Source organism: Nyctereutes procyonoides, unplaced genomic scaffold (genome assembly GCF_905146905.1).
Source record: "Nyctereutes procyonoides isolate TBG_1078 unplaced genomic scaffold, NYPRO_anot_genome, whole genome shotgun sequence".
Classification (NCBI taxonomy): Eukaryota; Metazoa; Chordata; class Mammalia; order Carnivora; family Canidae; genus Nyctereutes; species Nyctereutes procyonoides.
This window is the reverse complement of record NW_026575044.1, coordinates 40,077,575-40,092,023: the sequence shown is the minus strand read 5'-3', so window position 1 is coordinate 40,092,023 and position 14,449 is coordinate 40,077,575. Positions and strand designations below refer to the sequence as shown.

Below are 14,449 nucleotides of genomic sequence, written 5' to 3'. Positions count from 1 at the left end.
CTAGGCAAATCAATGCTGGAGCCGCTTACTGAATTAGCCAACAATGGAGAAGAGCAGCTTTGTGGCGAAAATTGGTGTGTTTTCCCTTGAACATGAAATCTGATCAAGTGTTAGTTGAATATTCAAATAGAGATACGTAGTAGCTTTTTTAAGTATATAGATGTGGAGATTAGGAACACAATCTAGGATGAGAGTATAGATTTGGTACGTAGTATAGTTATCAGCTTGTATGTGATAATTCAAGGTAAAATATAGAGTGGAAAGAGAAGAAAACATCATACTGAATCCTGAAAAAAAACCAATTAAGTTTAAGGGGTGGGGTAGTAGGGGAGAGGAAGAAGATTGAAGAATAGCCAGTGAGATTGGAGAAAACTAGAAAAATATACCTCATGGAAGCCAAGCATATCAAGTAGGATGAGGACTTCTAAAAGAAAGTGTTCTTGGGGCCAAGCGGGGTTTGAGGGGTGGAGAAGGCGTTCACTGGATCTAACAACAAATAAATCGTTGGTGATCTTGGCAAAAACATGGTCAGTGAATTGGTGAACCAGAAAGCCACAGATCGTGGCAGATTGAAGGGTGAATTGGAAACGGTGAATGTAGCCAGTTCTTTGAAAAAGTTTGGCTGTTCAGGGAGGATGAGGGGAGGCTGACGATCTCTTTCAGAGAAGTTGCTTAATTGCTAATGGAAAGGAGCTGGGAAAGAAGAAAGGATTGAAGGTGGGCAGCCCCGGTGGCTTAGCGGTTTAGGGCCGCCTTCAGCCCAGGGCCTGATCCTGGAGATCCAGGATCAAGTCCCACGTCGGGCTCCCTGCATGGAGCCTGTTTCTCCCTCTGCCTGTGCCTCTGCCTCTCTGTCTCTGTCTTTCTCTCTGTGTCTCTAATAAATAAATAAAATCTTAAAAAAAAAAAAAAAGAAAAAGAAAGGATTGAAGGTATAGGCACCAGGACAGTTAGCTGATAGGACTCAGTTAACTTAGGTTTGGATGTCCAGATGAAAGGGTTGCCTTTAGCAATGAAGATGTCGAGAAAAAGGAAACCAGGATGTGGGGAAAGCTCAAACTTCTAGTTTAATAAATTTTTCTCATTGAAGGTTGCAGTGGTTATGTACTGAGAATGAGAGGGTAATTAAGTAATGTTTGTGATAAGTTGAAAGGGTTTGTAGTAATTGCTATGGAAAAGAGAATAATAGCTTTGGAGAATAAAGAAAGATCGCTGATTAGAGACCAGTTTTAAGTCAGAGGCAGTAGCATAGCGGTCCTACCATCTGCAAACTGTGTGGTTTGTATTTTCTTTCAAGTAGCTCCATATGCAGCCTGCACGAGAAGCCTTAGTTTTAGGGGGCACTGAGTAACTTAGCTTGATCTGGGGTTGCCGGTTTGCGCAGTGATGTGCTGGAAGTGTGGCACAAAGGTGTTGTGGAAGTTGGCAACAAAGTGTTGGCAACAAAGTGTTCAAAGTCAAAGAAGAGATAAACCAAAAAGTCAGGACCAAGGGTCAGCTAACTGCAGCCACAGCTCAAATCTGGCCCACTGCTTGTCTCTTTTTACATTTTATGTGTTTACAGAAGTATGTGTGTAGTATCTTACAATATGCCCGTTGGCTCAAATAGCCTAATATATTTACTGCTAAAAAAAGTATGCTGACCCCTTATCTCAACCAAAATAGGGTTACAGTGAAAACAGAACGGGACTGACCGGTAGAAAACAGAGGGTCCAGGGTACTGAAAGTCTCAGGTCTTGGGACATCTGAGTGGGAGACTAAAAGAATGGGAGCTGTAGTGAGAGTTCAAGGTTTCAGAGCTAAGGCAACTGTTTGAGCTTTTGGCCATGGCAGTGGGGCCACAGTAGAGGCTGTACCTGTCTGTGGAGCAGTCAAGGAACTTGAGAGCCTAGATGGGGATAATGATGTCACTCAGGAGTAGCAGGAAAGGATGTGGGGGAGTTGCACTATTCAATTTGGCATGGGGTAGTTAAGATGATAAATAGCAAAATCAAAGACTGAGTGTCTCAAAGGTGACACACAGCACCCTAGGCCAGTTGCATTTAAAAAGGAGGAAGTGAAGCTGTTGTCTGTGTATACAATGGAATATTCCTCAGCCATTAGAAACCACAAATACCCACCATTTGCTTCAACATGGATGGAACTGGAGGGTATTATTAAGCTGAGTGAAATAAGTCAATCGGAGAAGGACAAACATTATATGGTCTCATTCATTTGAGAAATATGAAAAATAGTGAAAGGGAATAAAGGGGAAAGGAGAGAAAATGAGTGGGAAATATCAGTAAGGGTGACAGAACACGAGACTTCTAACTCTGGGAAACGAACAAGGGTTGGTGGAAGGGGAGGTGGGCGGGGGGATGGGGTGACTAGGTGACGAGCACTGAGAGGGGCACTGGATGGGATGAGCACTGGGTGATATGCTATATGTTGGCAAATCGAACTCCAATAAAAACAAAAACAAAAAAAGGGGGGGGGGAGTGGCCAGTGAATGTTAAATAGATGGAAACATAGCCAAAGGGACTTGGGACCTTCAACTGCATTCCATTTCTATGACTTTCGGGTGACTTGCAAGTTGGTCATCCGTTTAAAATAAGCAGCTTCTCATTGTTGGTTTAAGCTCTGGAAGGCCAAAGCAGCACACGTTTGTGGATAAAGACTTCACCGTTGCTTCAGGGCTCTAGGGATATAATGAGAATGACTGCCTTCACAGTGTAGGCCATTCTTAGAAAACATCTAGGGATATAGTTATTTTAAAACTTCCTCATAAGGGACCTTCGAGTCCTTTCTAATGCAGATTCTGTGATAATACAAGTATGATATTATTTTCTCTAAAATAGGAGGGCAGCCCAGGTGGCCTGGTGGTTTAGCGCCACCTTCAGCCCGGGGTGTGATCCCGGAGATCTGGGATCGGGATCGGTCCCGCATTGGGCTCCCCGCAGGGAGCCTGCTTCTGCCTCTGCCTGTCTCTCTCTCTCTCTCTCTCTCTCTCTCTCTCTGTCTCTGTCTCTGTCTCTCTTGAATAAATAAATAAAATCCTTTTTAAAAATTGTTTAAAATAGCAGGAAATAATCCACTTAATTCACAGATGGTTTTTCACTTGTAATTCCTTATTACCAAGCCGCAGGTCTGTTGCAGGCACTTTGTAGGGCTACAAAAATGACCAGCATCCCTTGTTATCTGTATATGGACCTCTCTCTAGCCATCATTTCTTTATATGTGAGAAAGTGGCAGCCATACTTTTACCTAAGTATATTTCTGCTTTGCTTTATCTTGACTTCAGGACCACTGATCTAACATTGCTATCTGCCAACATAAATATCTCATGGCATAAGACGGTTAAAATATCTGAAGCCTTTGCTCCCTTGTCCTAGGGCTTGTGCAGTAATGCCTCATATTGAATGAGCCCCTCAGTGATGAATATTTTATTAAAATCTTTCATTTCAAAAAAAATAAAAATAAATAAAATCTTTCATTTCTATAATAGCATACCTGTACCTTTAGGAAGAATTTGAATTTAATGTGTTTTGTGTTGTGTGTGTGTGCTTGTTTTTCAACTAGTTGATGGATTTGCAACTGAGCGACAGTAACTTTCGCCGACACATCCTGTTGCAATATCTCATTTTATTCCAGTATCTCAAGGGACAGGTCAAATTCAAAAGGTAAGTTAATCTGGGTAGTAAATGATTTCTAAACAGTCCTTTTTAAAAGAAGACTCACTTACTGATCTATTTCTCTTATGTGTCAGACTCATTCAATGTATAAGGGTCACATCCCTGAAACCTTCCTTATGCAGCAACACTGGATAATCGGGAGCTTTTGTTAAAGATACTAGATGTTAGGGTACTTGTTATAGAGAAAAGGTGTTGACTATATCTGCTGTCAGTGTAAGTCTCTCCTGTTGAGCGCTGGGGTTCCTGGGGTCCTCAGTTGTGTGGATGCATCTCTGTTCTAGACTTCCACCATTCCCCTCTCACTTCACCCAGACCTTCTCCAAACCTGATTTGAAGACTAATAAGCCCATAATCTCTTTCAAGGTGTGGATCTGTCTAGGACATTAGTACTCAAAAAAGTAAAGTAAATCTTTGAAGAACAGAGCAGTTCGAGTCTCTTTAGGGTTTCAGAAAACCTGATCAGTTCCTCTACTTCCTGGCTACCTCCATCTGCAACATAAGCCACTGCCTCTTGTCCTATCCATGACTAAAGTAGAGTTCACCATTACTCACTGGCATTTTAAGTTTGCAAAACAGTGTTGGATTTATTAGTTGTGTGAAAAATGTGCCTTTACTACCTGCTGGCTTTGAATCCCACTTTCATGACTCACTAGGTGCAATTAAACTCTTTCAGACTTGTGATTTTAAGATGACACATAGCAAGTACTCAAAAATGTTATTTCTTGTCCTTCTATTGTTGAGTTTTAATATATAGCATGGTAGAAAGATCAAGGACTTTGGAGCCAAACCTAGGTTTGCATTTAAGCTTTATCTCTGATCTCTGTTTAATAAAGCACACATGCTCGTTCTGAGAATTAATAATGCGTCTAAAGTGCTCAGATTCCTGGCACAGTAGTCTATCACTATTTATTGACTAACTATAAGATCACCAGTATCACTATATATTGGTGCATAGTGAGAGCTGAATTAATGGCACCCATTAACATTTTGGATCTGCCTTCAACCTTCACTAGGATTTAGGGGGTTTTATTCATTATGTTTTGATTGCCTTTTAAAGGAATGTAGCATGCTTTATCTGAATGTGCAACATGGAGAGGAATAGGTTAATATTCTCAGAGGTTTTCATTCAACATTAAATTTCTTATTTTAGGAAACATTCATTGCTCTGTTCATAGTTAATCAACTTGATGGAGTGTCCTCCCTTATATACCTTCGTGTCTTCAATTCTAGCCATCTTAAATGAAGTGCAAGAATTTTCTCTTATAATCCTCTTGTGATTGTTCTTGGTAATTTTTTACACTATTTACAGTATGGTTAACTTACCTGTTACATGCCTTGGGTTTTTATAAGATAGTATATAAGCCTTAAAATTGAGTATACATTACTGTAACTCAAGCATGCTTTTATTGCTTTGTTCCCTAGTTCAAACTATGTTTTAACTGATGAGCAATCACTCTGGATTGAAGATACTACAAAATCAGTTTATCAAGTAAGTTCAACATGCAACAAACCCATGATTGAACAAAATGGAAATTTAGAATTTTCTTTGTTTCAGCCCCAAATAGGAAAATAAGGATAAAGTTAAGCTCAGGTACAAGACCACAAACACTTCTTGGTCCTCTGCCTACAAACCACTCCTATGATGCAGAAAGTTGTTGAAAGCTTAGTATATTCTTTCTAATCACAGCTACTATCTGAAAACCCCCCCGATGGAGAAAGATTTTCAAAGATGGTAGAGGTATGTGTTTTATATTTACATAGTCTTCTTAGCACCAAATAGAATTTCAAAGGCCTTCATTATATAAATGTAATTTCTTTGTTTTTCTCAGCATATATTAAACACTGAAGAAAACTGGAACTCATGGAAAAATGAAGGCTGCCCAAGTTTTGTGAAAGAAAGGTAAATATATACTCATCTCAAACACTGTGAAAAGAAAGGCATTTCAAAATATAGTTTGACATTATTTTGCATTATGTACAGATAGTATGTATTTCATATAAACTGAACTCTATACGAATACAACCAACCATTTTGATTTACTTCTAGTCGTCTTTCAGATTCCTTGTCATTAAGTTCCCAGAACAAATTAATCTATTATTCCTGAAAAAATGCCATTTGTCCCCTAGTTGTGGCATTTTTGTCTCCTATCTGATGAGTGTGCTATAATAAGAGGAAGCTTTTATGTTTTTATAGGAAAAAACAATAATTTTTTTTTTACATTAAACACTTGTTATGTATGCTCTCCATTTGTAATTCCAGTGTGTTTTATTCACCACAGAACATCAGACACCAAGCCAACAAGAGTAGCTCGAAAGAGAACGGCACCAGAGGACTTTCTAGGGAAAGGACCCAACAAAAAGATTCTGATGGGAAAGTAGGTTAACCTGTCTCTTCCATATGTGGGATGGTATTGGTTTTTTATATATATATATTTTGAAGATGTTACTGTAAGACTTCTCCAGTTTCTGTGTTTTTTCAAGTTTTTTTGTGTTTGGTACATACATAGATGACTAAAATGGATCACACACTCTCAATCTCGAGGTCCCATTACCTGGATTCATGCAGATACATAAACTTCCATTTTGTCTCTTGCTTCCCGAATCCTTGGCTCTAGTCTGTGCCATTTTTTCCATGTTACAGATAATACAATCACTGTTAGATTGATTGAGCTCACTTCAGTTTCTGCAAGGTACCATGATCCTTCAGGTTCTATTACCTTCCAGTTAATTACTCATTGCTTTATACTCTGCTTGAATATTTTTAGAAAGAACAAATGACTGTTATCATTGAATATATGCTATCTAGAAAATTTGCATAATACCAAAAATTAATGAATGAAAACTCATCTTGTCACCACCTAAAAATTCACTAATTAAGTATTTTTACAACTTTAAGGCATATGAGGATGATGTCCATTAAAAATGTATTTATTTATGTGTCTCTTTTGTAGTGAGGAGTTAACAAGGCTTTGGAATCTCTGTCCTGATAATATGGAAGCCTGCAAATCAGAAACAAGGCAAGTTTAAAATGTTTCACATGAGGTACTGCTTTTCTCAAATGTTTTAAGTGAGTGAAATTAATTTATTGTGGTTGACTTTGGCATAGCAGAATATGGCTTCCCACAATGAAACACCTAGAAGTGCTGATAAAATAGTTTTAGAAATCACAAGGAAGTACAAATTTACAAAAGAAGAGGGAACTGAAAATGAAAGCATGAGCCAATATGGTTGCTTCTAGCTGGGAAGCTTGCAGATGATTCTCACTTTGGGGAACCAGGGAACTTAGGTTTAAGAGCCACAAAAGGACAGAAGGGAAGACCGTCAGCCTGCACAGATTTGTAACTGAGTCTCCTTTGAGTAAAGCTGGGGCCCTTGAAGCACTGCACTAGATATAAAAAGAAGAGCAGATTGGGGAGGAGGGACTTGCTCAGTGGCATAGGAAATAACTTGTCCATTTCTACCTGAGGTGTGAGTAAAAAGGAAAAAGGACAGCTGGGGAAATTATAACTACAAGTCTGCTGTCACACAGTCCTATAGTTTAAATTTATCCTACCAGCAGTGTAAAGGAACCCCCTAACTAAAGAGGTGAATTCAGATGTCTCAGTCTGATGATACAAAGCTTTCTGAGGTCACATGTTCAATCTAAGCCACACAAGGATCCTACAGATAAAAGCCTGAAGATAGTCAACCTTATGAATTTAATAATCCACCACAAGAAAGAATCAGCAGATAGGACAAACAAAACAGACAATAGAAGTTAGACAACAGCTTCTGATAGTAAAACCCATCAAGTAAAGATAGCTTAAAATAAGTATATTTAAGATAGTTAAAGGCATAAAAGAAAGAATTGGAAATTTTAAAAAGGAGTAGTATACTCTCAAAGGACCAAGGAAATTTAAAAAAAAAATTCTAGCAATGAGAAAATATAGTCATTGAAATTAATAAGACTAACTTAATAGGCATGTTAAATAGCAGACTAGATACAGGTGCATATTAGAATTAATGAATAAGAAATCACCCAGAAAGCAGTCAGAGGGATCGAGAGTTAGAAAATATGAGTTGAGAGTAAAGAACCACAGAATGAGGGAATAGAGAGCAAGAAAGAGATAATGAACTCAGAACTGAGAATAGGCATAAATTCTTAGGTTCAAGAAAAACAAATTTTAAGTAGGATAAACAATAAATCTGTATCTCTACACATTGTTGTAGAGTCACCAAAGAGAAAAACCAGACTACTTGCAAAACAAAATCAGACAGCCAACTGTAAGAACAAAAGAAACCAGAAAATTGGAATGATAGCGCTTCACAGGTTTATGAAAAAGTGTTAAGTAACAAGTTGGTAGATGAATCAGGAGTTATTGTGAAATAAAGTTATTTTCAGATTAAAACCATGAAAATCTATTATCAGCAGTACTTACTGAAGCTGTCAAAGAAATTGAACCCAGAAACACAGTAAATTGCAAGAAACATTGCTATTCAAAGACACTGATAAACATGAATAAATCGCATCAAGAATTTCCTATATAAAGTGGTATTAATAAATAATTGGAGATTATTTTAAAAGGTAAAAACTAAATATTTGATAAAAGTAACATAATACAGGGAATGACCAGAATTAAAGAATGTTAGAGACAAGACAGAGATAATAACAACTTTAAATAAAGCATGCTTGGGGCAGCCCGGGTGGCTCGGAGGTTTAGCGCCACCTTCAGCCCAGGGTGTGATCCTGGAGACCTGGGGTCAAGTCCCATGTCAGGCTCCCTGCATGGAGTCTGCTTCTCCCTCTGCCTGTGTCTCTGCTTCTCTCTGTGTGTCTCTCATGAATAAATAAGTAAAATCTTTAAAAAAAAAAAAAAATAATAATAAATCATGCTTACTAAAGTATGTAAAAGAAATAGAATATGTAGAAAATATATAACTTTCAAATGAGTTGAGGATAAAAGGATATAAGAAAATTCATGCAGTCAAAAATAGGCAAGATTAACACACATAAGAAACAAGTAATAGAACATTGAGGCACCTGGGTGGCTCAGGTCATGATCCCGGAGACCTAGGGATCGATCCCCTACTTCGGGCTCCCTACTCAGCAGGGAGTCCGATTGTACCTCTCCCTCTGCTCCTTCCTCCTGCTCATGTGTGCACACGTACCACACCTCCTCAAATAAATAAAATCTTTTAAAAAAAGTAATGGAACACATAAAACAATATAGTTAAAAATAAATGGAAATGGACTTTCTAGTTCAAAGATGGAAGCTGGTATTCTCTTTTAAAAGTCCTTCTATATGTTATGTATTTATTTATTTATTTATATGTTATTTATAAGAAACACCTTCAAAATAAGTATATGGAAAGGTTGAAACTAATATATATATATTAAAACATATATATATATATATATGAAGAATAGTTATACTGATATCTGTCAGAAGAATCTTAAAGCCGAAAGCATTAAAAATAAAGATAATTATTGCATAAAGATACAAGAAAAAAAATGGAGCAGAAATATATATATATATTCTAAACCTTGTTTCTAAAGGATATAGTCTCAAAAAACTGACAAATAGAATGAGAAATTAACCAATCCAACATTTTGACAGTTTTCACACTTCTGCAAAATGTTTTACTAGAATTTTGACACTAAATACTTTTAGTATTTAATAAGTTCAGTCAAAAAAAGTTAGGGTTTAACAAGACGATTAACAGGCTTTAGGCTTACAGAAAACACAAATGCGTTTAATACATGAATAACAATATATTTTTAAAACTTTCAGGTACTTTTAAATAACTTCACAATCAAAGAAGAAATCATAATGTAAATTAGAAAACATAGAATTAATGACAAGGAATTATAGGCTTAAGCTTTTGAGAAATAGAAAACATATCTTAAACTTAAATGTCTATAAATTTAACTCAAAGTTAACTGAAAATTAAGAATCCAGCACTGAACCCCAATGTTTATAGCAGACTAGCCAAATTATAGAAAGAGCCCAAATACTCATCAACTGATGAATAAAGATATGGGGTGGGTGGGTGTGAATCTTTATCTATAATAGAATATTATTCAGCCATAAAAAATGAAATCGTGCCATCTGCAACAATATGGATGGAGCTAAGCATGTAATATGCTAAGCAAAATAAGTAGAGAAAGACAAATACCATATGATTTCATTCATATGTAGAATTTAAGAAACAAAATGAATGTGGTGGCAGAAACAAAAAGAGGCAAACCAGGAACACACTCTTAACCATAGAGAACAAATTGAAGATTACCAGAGGGGAGGTGGGTGGCAGGATGCTTTGAATGGGTAATCGGGATTAAGGAGGATATTTGTGATGAGCACGGGGTGATGTATGGAAGTATTAAATCACTAGATTCGGGATCCCTGGGTGGGCGCAGCGGTTTAGCGCCTGCCTTTGGCCCAGGGAGCGATCCTGGAGACCCGGGATCGAATCCCATGTTGGGCTTCCGGTGCATGGAGCCTGCTTCTCCCTCTGCCTGTGTCTCTGCTTCTCTCTCTCACTGTGTGCCTATCATAAGTAAATAAAAATTTAAAAAATAAATAAATAAATAAATCACTAGATTCTACACCAGAAACTTAATATTACACTGTATATTAACTAACTTAAAACTTTTTTAAAAAGAATCTAACACTGGACCAAGTGAATTGCAAAGAATGTAAAAAAAAAAAAAAAAAAAAACTAGAAATTGGTTAAGATAGTAAATAATAGCATCAACAAAACGAAACAATTTTTTTAAAGACTAGGAAAATTTTTAAAACTCTAGCAAGTTGATTGATAAATTTAGATCCTTGCCAAATCTGAGAAAAAGTCAACCCAATAGAAAAATGGGCAAAGTGATAGCTTCAAAAGCAGAAACTAATAAATCTAAGAAAAAATACCTAACATCAATAAAATCAGATTAAAAACCACAGCAGGCAGTTTCATAGCCAAGAAACTCAATAATTTAAGCAGCCCCGGTGGCTCAGCGGTTTAGCACCGCCTTTAGCCCAGGGCCTGATCCTGGAGACCCAGGATCAAGTCCCACATCGGACTCCCTGCATGGAGCCTGCTTCTCCCTCTGCCTGTGTCTCTGTCTCTCTCTGTGTCTCTCATGAATAAATCTTTTTTAAAAAAAAAAAAAAAGGCAGTTTCATAGCCAAGAAACTCAATAATTTAAGTGTAAGATTTTGTATGAATTGTGGGTAAAAGAATTGCCACTGCTGCTGGTGGGACCCTAAATTGGTACAGCTACTTTTGAAAACAATTTGGCAGTAACTAAAAGTTACAGATGTGCATACCCTCTGTCTGACAGTTCACTCCTGGAATGGTTGATCTTAAAGTAGTTCTTTTAAAACTTTAGGTTGAGAATCGGCGATTTGTGAAGTCAGTTTAGTAGCTGCCACCAGCTTTTTTTTTTTAGTGAAATAGAAAATATATTTTTGTGAAACATTAGTTTTTCTTACATACACACATACATTTATGTGTGTATTGGGTTATAATAAAAATTAATTTTTTACTATGGGTTATAGGGGTAGTTTGAAGACCATAGTGTCTAAAGAAACTAGTTCACATACACAAATGAGACAGGTACAAGAATGTGCGTTTAGCACTGTCATAGCAAAAATGGGGAAACCACCTGAATATCAAAGGGAGAATGGATGATGTGTGACATGTTCATGTAGCAAACTGCTATACATCGGGCACTAGAATGAGGTTGTATGAGGACTACTGCATCAGACCTCCATCAGAAAAATCAGGGTTGGGCAACCCTGGTGGCTTAGCGGTTTAGCGCTGCTTGCAGCCCGGGGTGTGATCCTGGAGACCCGGGATCGAGTTCCGCGTCGGGCTCCCTGCGTGGAGCCTGCTTCTCCCTCTGCCTGTGTCTCTGCCTCTCTCTCTCTCTCTCTCTCTCTCTCTCTCTCTCTCTCGTCTCTATGAATAAATAAATAAAATCTTTAAAAAAAAAAAAGAAAAAGAAAAATCAGGGTTGTAGGTTACAAGCAGGGGCCCATTATAAAAGTTTGAGATACTTTCAAACTATATATGCTCCATTAAGAAAAAAAAAAAAAAACAGGAGTGAGAAGTAACAAATTCTGAAGAGTGGCCACCTCTGGGGAAAGAGAATGAGATCAGAGAGGAGTGCACAGGCACCCTGAGTTGTATTTGTAGTGTTTGTAAAAGTCAGATATGGCAACGCCTGCGAGGTTCATTCCATTTAGTCATGATTGTTCATGGTCTACAGTTGAACCTTGAACAATGCAGGGGTTAGAGGTGCCAACACCGCGCAGTGAAAAATGCACAAGTAACTTTTGATTGCCCAAAAATGTTAGTAGCCTGCTATTGATTGGAAGCCTTACTGTAACATAAATGAGTGATGAACACATTTTGTATGTTATATGTATTATATGCTGTTTTCTTACAGTGAAGGAAGCTGGAGAAAAAATATCAAAATCATAAGAAAAAATACATTTAGTGTACTTTATTTCTCGAAAATAAATTCAAATTAAGTGGACCCGCACAGTTCAAGCTCGCAGCGTATAAGGGTCAGCTATACAGTAATTTTTAATCTAATGAATGGTTCCAAGCACTTATCAGTGATAGTCTGGGATTTCAGTGTCTCCCTTGCTTTGTCTAGGGGGACACATACAAGACTGGTAAACTCCAAGGAAACCTTCAAGGCCTGTCATAATTACTAGTTAAGAGAGCGTGTTATTATACTGAAAGTTAGTAAGATTGTGTGATTTTTCCTGACAGAGCCCGTTTTTCTAGTTTTAGTCAAAGATGTCTTCTAATCAGACCCTTGGATCATACTCATTTGCTTGACTAGCAAAAGCTTATTTCTAAAACCAAATTCCAGAAAGATGCAATTAAAAACCAACCATGCTCTCATGGGAAAGACCTAAAATAAGCTTACAGGTAAACTCTTTAAATTTCAATATGGTCTGGTTATTCGTCTGGATTTTATTAATTCTGGTTTAAGGAAAAAGCACCTCTGGATGTGGACATTGGATATGAAACTTTCCTCCTTGCTGGGGAAATTCAAATGTTCTGGAATCCCTGGCCACCCCTGGACCATTAACATTGCAGTTGAGTCCAGTGACTGCTGCGTTACAGGGAGTGAAGTATGTGAGGGTGTAGTACCACACTGCCCCTCTTTGTTGTCCTCTTGGAGTTCAATTTTGAGTCCTTTACCTCCTTTAAAAATCTGAGTTCCTAAAGTGTAACTAACGCAAGTGTCGGTGATATCAGAATCTTTCATTGCCACCATTTTAGGAGTAGTTATTAAGAACACACGTGGTCCTCACTAGTTCTTTTTTAACACCCAGGGAATACATGCCGACTTTGGAAGAATTCTTTGAGGAAGCCATTGAACAGGCAGACCCTGAAAACATGGTTGAAAATGAATACAAGTAAGTCGTGCTTCTTCCGTGCTAACATTCTACAGTAACCTCTTTAGGGACTGTACGTACACTAGGACACTAGTTAAGGGAGACCACTGATATGCAGGTACCAGGTCCACATCAGAACACATCCCTGATTCCGTGACCACGCCTACTGAGTAACAGGACAGAGGATCACACTTGTTTCCCCTTGGGCCTCCACCTCCCTCCCAGGATCCTCTTTTCCCCTTCCAATCATTGTCTCCCGAGACACGTTGATAACCATTGCCTGCATTTCCTCACCTTCCATTTCCTTGTCAGCTCACTGCTGCTGGGCCGTCTCCCTGTCCCTCCACTGAAATGGTACTTGTCAAGGTCACCGGATCTTTTATCGACCTCCCAGCAGCAGTCACCATTTGTCTCTCCTTCCTTAGATAACGTGTTCTTCTCGTGTTCTTTTCTTGACATCCACCAAACCACACTCCTGCCTCACTCCATCTCAGTTGACTCCCCCTCCTCGCCTAAGTCACAGACTTTGGAGTAACTTCAGGACTCAATTTCAGCTTTTTCATCTACTCTTTTAGGCAACACACAGCTCTGTGGTTTTAAAGATTTTTTTTTTAAGTTTCATTTATTAATTTATTTTAGAGAATTTGTGCAAGCAGGGGTAGGGGGTGAAGGGGAGAGGCAGAGGGAGAGAACTTCAAGAAGACTCCATGCTGTGGGGAGAACCTGATGTGGGGCTTGATCTCACAACTCTGAGATCATGACCGGAGCAGAAACCAACAGTCAGGTGCTCAGCTGAGCCACCCATGCACCCTAGCCCCATGGTTTTAAATAGGCTTTTGGTGTCTCTTGTAAGGGCAAGGGCCCTCTTGTCTGCCTGGGTTCCAATCCCAAGACACTGTGACACTCACTGGCTAGCCTGCTAGGGCTTCTGTAACCCCTCTCTGCTTGTTTCTTCACTGCTAAATAGTAATAATATCCATTTCACAGGGTTATTCTGAGGATTAAATAAGATGGTTCACTTTGAAACATACAGGACGTGTAGTTAGCACAGTTGTGTGACCTTATGACAAGTTAGGAGTTAAAATTACCATGATGTCTTAACTAGTAACGCTCTGTTCTCCAGCATGAGAATTGTGATCTTTAAACTCGCAAGTCTGATCTGCTTAAACTCTTCCAGTGATTGCCAGTTAAAATTAGGATGAATCCAACCAGGGCCAAAAAGATCTCAATCTGACTGCTGCCTACCCCTCCAACAATATCTCCTCTTCGCAATTTTCTCTCTGCTTCAACTACACCAGCCAGGTTTCTCAACTCAAAGGTCTTTACACCTTAGGACCTTTGCACTGGCTATTCTTTTTGCTTAAAATTTCTCCCCAAACTGTTCATGTG

The 14,449-nt window shown here is 38.4% G+C and overlaps 1 protein-coding gene across 1 annotated transcript in view; it reads left to right on the top strand.

Annotated features, from left to right (window-relative positions):
• Positions 1-14,449, top strand: part of THOC1 (THO complex subunit 1) — a 56,643-nt gene that overhangs the window by 38,609 nt on the left and 3,585 nt on the right. The window contains exons 12-18 of the mRNA XM_055324618.1: positions 3,559-3,659; positions 5,094-5,160; positions 5,359-5,409; positions 5,501-5,571; positions 5,951-6,046; positions 6,623-6,688; positions 12,998-13,081. Coding sequence (XP_055180593.1) covers positions 3,559-3,659; positions 5,094-5,160; positions 5,359-5,409; positions 5,501-5,571; positions 5,951-6,046; positions 6,623-6,688; positions 12,998-13,081 — 536 coding nt within the window. The remainder of the gene's footprint in view (positions 1-3,558; positions 3,660-5,093; positions 5,161-5,358; positions 5,410-5,500; positions 5,572-5,950; positions 6,047-6,622; positions 6,689-12,997; positions 13,082-14,449) is intronic.